Genomic DNA, 9,407 nt, shown 5'->3' with positions numbered 1-9,407 from the left:
GTGGCATAGAATCTTTAAAATATGTCCGAGAGTTTTACACACTCGTCTGTTATTGTGGCAACATTTCCACGCCCCGAAATGTGACGATGAACGAAACGAACTGTGATTGGTTGTTTGACATGTCGGTCACCCGGCCTCATGGGCGGGCCTTGGCCAATGAAAGCTAAGCTACGCAAAACTACCGAACCCCCAACTGCTCCCCGGGCGCCACAGCATAAATGGCTGCCCACTGCTCTGGGTGTGTGTGTGTTCACTGCTGTGTGATGGGTTAAATGCAGAGCGTGAATTACGAGTATGGGTCACCATACTTGGCTGTATGTCACGTCACTTTCTTTCACTTTCACTTAATGTAATAACTAGGCAGAAAGTGGAATTAAAACTTTAGTTTACAATATTTGTTTACCAAAACAAATTAAAGCAAATGAGTTCAATAATAACTGGACGCATGAATATATGCTAAATCAGATATGACATTTAGTTTAATTCTGTGGACATTAAACATCTCTCCAGGATTATTTTGTCTCTCATACTAAAATACTTAAACACCTTAGAAAACTGATAAAGGTAGTCGACATCAAAACATATTTACACAAAAATCTTTTAAATATTATGTGTATGGTAGATCTATAATGGCACTACTGAGCATAGTGTTTTAATTATGGTATTTTACCGCCATAGTATTTGATTTGAATAGGTTCCTTGATGTGAAGCAACATATCAATCATAATATTACTCTGATTTAAATGTTTTAAATCAGTTATATTCAACCCTTAATTAAAATAAAAAGTAAATAAAGGTTTCTGTCACTTACAAAAGTCCCGCCAAGCTCAATTGCGCCCAACGCGAGCGCGACTTCAACTCTTCCAAGTGCCAGTTCCAACATCCAATCACGAGACGGGTACATTCAGATTGACACGTGCGCAAGCCAACGGGAGCGTGCGTTAAGCCAACGACCGCGCGCGGTCCGCCAATGAGAGCGCGCGTTGTTCAGGAGGCTGGATTTCCGGGCGGTAGTATAAACTGCGGCCTGGCGCGTGCGGTTTGAGACAACAGCTGCGTTCGTGTGTTCATTTTCTTCACGCACCGTCACCTAAAGGTAACTGTAATTTAGTTATTGTTTAAATATGCATGTTTTATTTTTCGTAACGTATTTTTTTAAATGAATATAACGTTGTGAGTTTATCAAACAGAGATATTTCATGTGTGATCGAAGCGTTGTGTCATTGAGCGCGTTAGCTGTGCGTGCTAACCGAAGCGAGCGCGCGCGTGTGAGCGAGTTTATTTTCTGTCAAGTTATATGTAACGTTATGTTTTATTTTTAAACGATATCGCGTTGTCGGTGGCGGTAAACCGCATCAAACATAAGCCCGCGTGGAGTTTTCGTTTATATATTTATTTATTTTTTCTTTTTTCTCATGCATAACAACAGCTGAACGCCGCTCCATTGTCCGCTACGCGTTTGTTAAGCTATGGCTTCTCCATTTAAACTAATGTCTATGTTGCTGATCGACACAGTATCGGGTGTCGTGATCTCGTTTAGAAACACTCTAGACACTCGTTACGTTGACTGGAGAGCCTCTTTCGATGTTGGAGGCTGAGGCCCAGATAAACCAGTTCCAGTTTCACTGAACCTACTAACAAAATATGTGTTTCCTTTGGACTGCTCTGGCTTTTTGTATTTGTACGTGGGTCAAAGAAACTTAAATGTCCATATAAAAAGAAATGTTACATAAGTGATTTTATATGTACAAAAAGCACATCAAATGCAAGTAAAGTGCATACTTAAGGTTTGAAATAGGGTTTGGGAGAATAAAATCAAAACGTGGGTGAAAAAATTTTCAGTTTTTAATTCAGTGTAACTAATATTATGAAACAACATACTTAATAATAATACCTGACAAGATTGTTACAATAAAAAACATTTTTACAATTTTTAAAAATTAAATTTTCTTTTTTCTTTAAATCATTTTAAAAATGTGATTTTTTTTTTTTTTTTTTTTTTTTTTTTTTTTTTTTTTTATTGCATAGAAAAAAACTATTTGAACAGGACACTTTCTAATGTATTGAACAGCAACAATTAAAAGCTGTATTACAATAATTAATTTGATGCTTGAAAACCCTTTTTCGTCTTTGACCTGTGCACTTGTTTGCTGTAGTTCTTCCAGTGTAGACCTTTTTTCATCACCACCACCCCAATATTCAGTGGACAGGATGGGGTTTTTTTTTTTAGTGACCAAACATTTGGTGTCCTTAAGTCTTAAACACATGTTTTTATTTTAGATTGGAGAACCATGTAATGCCATTTTGCATGTTGGTTCAGTGTAGAGTGTTATTGCATAGTTCCTTGGTAGCAAGTACTTTTTAAGAAATTCTTGTACGTTTGTGAATTACAAAAGTGTGTCTGTGGTAAGACTGGTTTCTGAGTTTGCTTACGTGGTTTGTCTTTGTGTATTTAAGTTCATAGTTAGATGTCAGCGTAGACTTTCTGGCCTTCTCCAGGCTTGGTCCACTCTCTCAGTGGTGGTCCCTCCATTGAACCATGAACGTGTGAGTCGTCTGAAGGTGTGATTTAATGGCTCTCTCACTCCTTTTGTCTCCAGAATGGCTGAGAATGATGTCGACAACGAGCTGCTGGATTATGAAGAGGACGATGAGCCTCAAGGAGCCCCAGAAAGCGCCGCCCCGGTGGGCAAGAAGGAGGTGAAGGGCTCATACGTGTCCATCCACAGCTCGGGCTTCAGAGACTTTCTGCTGAAGCCGGAACTGCTGAGGGCCATCGTGGACTGCGGTTTTGAGCATCCGTCTGAAGGTTAGAGACTGAGAGACGCTGGCTCTCCTAATGTAACTATACATGTTGATTAGCATCTTAAGTGGACTTCCTGTGTGTGTGTTTTTAGTGCAGCACGAGTGCATCCCGCAGGCCATTCTCGGCATGGATATCCTGTGTCAGGCCAAGTCCGGCATGGGAAAGACAGCCGTGTTTGTGCTCGCTACCCTACAGCAGATCGAGCCGGTGGAAGGACAGGTTAGTATCTCAGCTTTGGATTGTGATGAAACCATTAGAACTGCAGTATTAGTTTGGAACTGCTGAAACGGAACCTTCGATGTGGGTTTAATGTCATTAATAAATCTTTTAAAATAAAACTCGCAGAAGATCATTTTATTACACCTACTAAGAGTAAAACTTTTTTTTTTCCTCCTGCACGTTCATGGTTCTCATGTAAATGATTCAAATATTAACCTTAAATCTTATTTTTGAAATTTGGTTGCTCTTTAGCATAATTTAGATACTTATGCTGGTGGTTTAACTCTCTGTGGCCCTAATAACTGTTTTATCTGTAACACGTGAGCTGTAAGCTTGTAGAAGATGAAGTTGACTGTTTTCCCGTGATTCAGGTGTCGGTGCTGGTCATGTGTCACACGCGTGAGCTGGCGTTTCAGATCAGTAAGGAGTACGAGCGCTTCTCCAAGTACATGCCCACGGTGAAGGTGGCCGTGTTCTTCGGTGGCATGTCCATAAAGAAGGACGAGGACGTCCTGAAGAAGAGCTGCCCTCACATCGTGGTCGGCACGCCGGGACGAATCCTCGCCCTGGTCCGGAACAAAACCCTCAACCTGAAGAACGTCAAGCACTTTGTTCTGGACGAGTGTGACAAGATGCTGGAGCAGCTGGGTGAGCGTTTGACCGAAATCTGCTCCGAACTGGTTTGAGCCAAGTCTGCGATGATTGATTAAAATGATGTGTGTCTGTTAGATATGAGACGTGACGTTCAGGACATCTTCAGACTGACCCCTCATGAGAAGCAGTGCATGATGTTCAGCGCCACCCTCAGCAAAGAGATTCGGCCCGTCTGCCGCAAGTTCATGCAGGACGTGAGTAACATCTGTTTGATTCTTTAAAGTGCCATTTGCTGGCTTTTTATCAGTGTTAGACACATTGATGTTACTTTGAAGACTAGCTGAATTTTATGAAAATAGTTGTATTGTTTACCAACTTGAGTTTTTTTTTTTTTGTTTGTTTTTTTTGAGTCCAGAAAACTTTGTGACTTACTTATATTCATGTAATTATGTAATACTTTAGTAATTCTTAAACTAAACAAAAATGAGATGTTGCTTTGGAAACTAGATTTTTTTTTTTTTTTTTCAAATCAAAGTTGTATTTAAAAAGAAAAAAAGAAAAAAAAATAGTTTAAAATTCAAACGTTTCTAATTTGTTGAAGTACTAAAGTCAATACAAAAAAGCCCTGTCAGTTGTTAATGCGTAACCTAACAATGAGCAGCGCATTAGTTCAAAATGAAAAAAAAAAAAAAAAAAAAAAAGGCATTTTTCTTAGTTTAAGTAATTAAGTAAAAGTGAATAACAAACATTCAACAAAATTCCACTAAAATGAAAACCAAAGATAAATGAAAACTGTTCCAAATATTAGCAAACTAATAATATATAAATTATATGATCCATCATATTGTTGTTTTAGTAAGTTCAAAACAGTGTGATGAAAACATGGCAGTTTAAAAAAGAAAATTCTATTTGTTAAGTCTTTGGGTACAATGTGACTTATGGAAGTTATCGGACACACATTAAGCCGTCTGGGCATTTCTAAGTAAAATTGTCAGGCTTTAATTGTAACTTCATTACCCATCTATATTAATACTGACGATGATTTCTTGAGACTTAAGGTCATTTCACACAGAGTCCCAAATTTTCATATGCATTTTCATATTCATCCTAAAACTTTTTTTGGTTGTATAGAGCAGAAGGAGAGCTCCTTAAGGAACTGTGGGATTATCGCGGGTGATTAAAGTTTAGTTCAGGATGTCAGTGGCTTAGTTTCATGCTTTGCTAGCGATACTGGAGCCATATATTAAAAAAAAAAAACACCAATTTCTGTAAATTCTGTGTACAAGTCCCTTTACAGTGCTTTGTGCTGTGAGATGAAATGGATCAACTTGTCAGACGGCATTCTGGATTTTGGCGTGTGCTTGTAGGGTGGCTCTGAATTGTCAAAACCTTTCAAAATGTTTGGTGTGGGTGTGAAAGATGCAGAAATTTTGATTGACAAGTTTCGGAGGCAGTGTGTAAACTTGCTTGACAGAAAGTGAGGTCATTTATTTTTTTTAAAATGCAAAATTTTCAGATTCAAGTGTGTAATGACTTTTAATCTAAAGCATCCGGTCTGATGTTTGCTGCCTGTTTTCAGCCGATGGAGGTGTTTGTGGACGATGAGACGAAGCTGACTCTTCACGGTCTGCAGCAGTACTACTGCAAACTGAAGGATAGCGAGAAGAACCGCAAACTCTTTGACCTGCTCGACGTGCTGGAGTTCAACCAGGTGAGTTTAGCACTTAACCCTCATTTGTGTTTCCTAAGCCACTTGCAAATGAAGGACACAGGCAAACCTCACCGGGTTTACTCTGATTTCATTGTGGTTTGTCTCTGCATGATTTTCCAAATCTGTGCATTTGTTCGTCTTTCTCAGCCACTCATTTTCCCTTTAGAATATAGTTAGTCAAATACTTGAGCCCAAATGCATGCTTCATGTTCTTGAGGGTAATTCTGCTGTTGTCCTGCAGGTGGTGATATTCGTGAAGTCTGTTCAGCGTTGTGTGGCACTGTCACAGTTACTGGTGGAGCAGAACTTTCCCGCCATCGCCATCCACAGAGGAATGGCACAGGAAGAGAGGTGCGTGCACTTGTTTAGGCTGTGAATGTCCTATTATGTAATAAAATATGACTGTTGACTAGTGAGGACATTGTGTTAAAATGACTGTTTATATACATGTCTAGTGTTTCTGTGAGGGTTTGTTTAGGGGTAGGGTGATATAATTAGCCTTAGTAAAACAATGAAAGCTTGTAAAATGAAATATAGTCAGACAAACATTAGCATCCATGGAGTTATTAAAAGAAATTAAAAAAAAAAAAAAATTGTGCGTGTATAAAAACCTCTGGCATTGACGCGTCAGCATTGTATATGCCGAGAAGTTAAGTTAAAAGTGCAATCCTTAAAGACCCAAAATGCATGGAATTGGATGCTCGTTTAATTCTTTTTCAGTATGTAATTATTACTAACTTGCTAAGAATAAAGAAATGTCATTTTCCCATGAATTTCATACATACTTCCTCATGCATTTGTAATGAGCTCTTCAGTGCATTTAAGCACTTGTTGAAATAAAGTTCATCTTAATCTAGTTTTGGAGCTCTTAAACATTTTTCTTAAGCTGAACACTGTAATCATTGAATATTTAATGGACGTAGCTGAGTCTCGTCTCTGCTTGCAGGTTGTCTCGGTATCAGCAGTTCAAAGACTTTCAGAGGAGGATCCTAGTGGCCACGAACCTTTTCGGGCGAGGAATGGATATCGAGAGGGTCAACATCGTCTTCAACTACGACATGCCAGAGGACTCGGACACGTATCTCCACAGGGTACGTATCCATGTAGTCTCCAAGTGTTTCAGATCTCTGAAGTGGCACGTCTCACACGGTCTCGTCCCGTTCTCAGGTGGCTCGTGCGGGTCGCTTCGGCACCAAGGGTTTGGCCGTCACATTTGTGTCAGACGAGACTGACGCAAAGATCCTGAACGACGTGCAGGACCGATTCGAGGTCAACGTGTCTGAGTTACCAGAGGAGATTGACATTTCCACTTACAGTGAGTCTTGGGTCTCATCTTATGCCTGTTAAGCATTTTGAGCATGAAGACAAACTGTGGTAATCTGCTTCCAAATTTAATGCAATCTGATGAGTGTGATGAATTTAATAACAGCAGTGTTGGCGGATGCTAATGTGGTCATTGAAGTAAAGCTAGTTAATTGGATATTTTAAGGTTATTAACATTGGCTCTATCAGTGGGTTGGTCAAATATACAAGCATTGCGAAGTTAATCTGGACCCCAAACTTAACTGTTATCCCTGATATATTAGTTGATGTATCGTCCTTCCCAGTTTCAAATGTTGGGTTTGTTTCCCCATTGGTTTCTTGCCAAATGTTTTAAACCCACAGTGCCTGGTTGAAAAGTTGTGTGTGTCTGAAGTGACGGTTGTCTTTTTCTGTGTGCAGTTGAACAGTCCAGATGAAGGTCTTGATGTTTCCAGAATCGCAGCTATTGGATCACGGCAGGGCGCAGAACCTCCGTTTTTAACGCCTCCATTTTACCTCAAACCCACAGTTTTTACTGCTTTTCTCTGAGGACCGGGCGAGTTGTCTGTGTTACAATTTTGTTCTAAAATTATGTTGTGTTCTGCGTTTTAATGAAATTAAATCTTTTATATACTACACCTTGACTGGCTGTGATTGTCTTCTGAGAAGTGTCACTGTATGAAAGTGGTTTTGTAATGGGTTTTTCAGATGCTTTTAGTGTAATGGTTTACTCTGAAATCTTTCCAGATATGTGTCTTGTTAAACTTGCAGGTCAGTGTCACTCTCTCCGTTGTTTGAGGTTAACGCATCATGAGACTTGTGTGGTTGCAAATTACTGAAATGTCAACCCAAAATAAAAACAAACTTGTTTTTTTTATAATAAATTGACTTTTCTTTTTCCCAAAAGAAGTCGTCTTTGTAATTCATGACTGGACCGCTGATGAATTCATCTGTGAAGAATGTAATTTTCTATTAATAGTTACATGTATTCACCATATTATGGTGACTGAATACAACTTTTTTTTTTTTTTCTCCAGTTTCACGTTAAATGGTGGCTTTGTAATTGAACAGAAGTTCTGTTAGAAATGTTACCTAGCTGATGATATCCAACGCCCCCACATGTCTCTCACGATGTGGGAAGATTTGCATAACGCTGCCCAAATGTTCACGCAGAGAAAGAAGGTAGCCTTTTGTGGCACAAAGGCCGTTTCTATAAAGTTGGGCAGTTCTGACTTTGCAAGGACAGTCTGGCGCTTCTGACTCACAGCCTGTAAGTAATGTTAGGTTTTTTTATATCTAAATTTCTCAGATCACAAATGCAGACATGGTTTTATGTTTGCGCAGCACGATACACAACGCGTAAAAATAGATAAGTCATTATGATCCGTAATTATATCCCCACTGGAGGCAACAAATGCCTCGTTTGTAATGGGTTTTATTTGTTTTGTCTCGTCTAGTGATGTCCAGATCACAAACAAATCTTTCTATTTAACCGGATCTTCTTAGTGAACCGGTCGAACCAGTTCACCAAATCTGTCTGAATCATTTGAAACAGTTCGCATCTCCAGAAGGCACTAATGGTTTGGAACGACTCTTCAATATGGCGGCCTTGATTGTTTTCACTCTGAAGGGCGATATATCCCGTTTGGAACGCACCGTAGCTTTGTAAAAATCGATGCATTTCAGAAAGACGGGGGATAGAGGAGAAACAGTAATGTACAGTAGATGTAAAATAATGTGTTTTTTAACCTTAAACCACATAAACACATTGCATTACACCAAATACACAAAATAATGTTCTTTTTAGCAATGTCATATGACCCTTTTAAAAAACAAAACAAATGATCACACACCTGCAGTGAGTTGTTTTTACAAGCCAGTTTATTTCATGGATGGTGAGTGGTTGTCCTCTGTCTTAAGAGGTAAAACAAATGAGAGGAACTTGTAATACAAGATCATTTTAGACCAGACCCAAATCCAAGTAAATATTTTCTCGAAGTGTCACATGTTGGCTGCTCATTCTTATTTCCTGATATAATCCACTCGAGACTTGTTTATAAGGTTGTACAAAAATGTTTTTAATAACCGCATACAAATATCAGCTATGATTAAATCAGATTGATTGCAGTGATAATGCTTGATTGGTAGTCAAAGAAAGTCTAAAAATTTTCACCTGCGGCCCGATAAAACAGGTGAAGAAAATCCCACAGACACACATTGGGGACCAGAAGATCGCCGCTCTTTTCGCGCCAGACAGGAATAAAATGCCTAGGAGGTGCTGGAGTACGTAATTTCCTGTGCTTGCTTACCAAAGTGCCTTGCATGACGAAATTAAATTTAAAATGAAAAACTTAACTAGATAGTTGTGTCCATTTCCCGAACCCGTAGTAAAGTTTGCGTAACACGAAACAACAGAAAGGTGTTAATTTTCCATCAAGTTTGCATGCAGCATGTAATTGGCAGTTTATTAAGTCAACACCATTCCACAACGTAATTCCCCCTTTCAAAATGTTGGGTTTTTTGTCTCAAAGCCTCACCCAAACCATCCCACTCAACGAAAGACAGACAGAAATAAACACCGCAACATCATAAAACCAGTAGAGACCAGCATTTATAAAACGCACAGACACCAGTGCCGTTTGCATGAGGCTCTGCCATCACGTGGTAGATTACAGACCAGAGTTTGAAAGAACCGTCCCACCCATTACTTTCAACAGGAGGACATCAGATGCTGGTGTTTTAAACATATTTTTATTGCAAACCAAAGGTTTACTG

General features: G+C 39.2%; 1 protein-coding gene across 2 annotated transcripts; it reads left to right on the top strand.

The window, feature by feature from the left end:
* The first annotated feature begins 944 nt into the window (after window positions 1-944).
* Window positions 945-7,268, top strand: LOC109102830 (ATP-dependent RNA helicase DDX39A). 2 transcript variants are annotated; one of them, XM_042719477.1, is made up of 10 exons: window positions 945-1,096; window positions 2,601-2,809; window positions 2,898-3,025; window positions 3,397-3,673; window positions 3,755-3,873; window positions 5,199-5,330; window positions 5,572-5,681; window positions 6,277-6,421; window positions 6,498-6,645; window positions 7,053-7,268. In XM_042719477.1, the coding sequence occupies exons 2-10, from the start codon at window positions 2,602-2,604 to the stop codon at window positions 7,067-7,069; spliced, it is 1,284 nt and encodes a 427-aa protein (XP_042575411.1). In that variant the 5' UTR covers window positions 945-1,096; window position 2,601; the 3' UTR covers window positions 7,070-7,268. The 2 variants fall into 2 exon arrangements, with proteins under 2 accessions (XP_042575411.1, XP_042575412.1); XM_042719478.1 differs by lacking the exons at window positions 945-1,096; window positions 2,601-2,809 and adding an exon at window positions 2,559-2,562.
* The last annotated feature ends 2,139 nt before the right edge of the window (window positions 7,269-9,407 follow it).

This window comes from Cyprinus carpio, chromosome B3, assembly GCF_018340385.1.
Source record: "Cyprinus carpio isolate SPL01 chromosome B3, ASM1834038v1, whole genome shotgun sequence".
NCBI lineage: Eukaryota > Metazoa > Chordata > Actinopteri > Cypriniformes > Cyprinidae > Cyprinus > Cyprinus carpio.
This window is presented reverse-complemented; position numbering and strand designations above follow the sequence as displayed.

Bases quoted from the DNA above. Each gene is read 5' to 3' on its own strand.
- LOC109102830 (XM_042719477.1), top strand. From the start codon at position 2,602: ATGGCTGAGAATGATGTCGACAACGAGCTGCTGGATTATGAAGAGGAC. The intron at 3,874-5,198 runs GTGAGTAACATC...GCCTGTTTTCAG, and splicing joins GCCGCAAGTTCATGCAGGAC to CCGATGGAGGTGTTTGTGGA. The intron at 5,331-5,571 runs GTGAGTTTAGCA...GTTGTCCTGCAG, and splicing joins ACGTGCTGGAGTTCAACCAG to GTGGTGATATTCGTGAAGTC.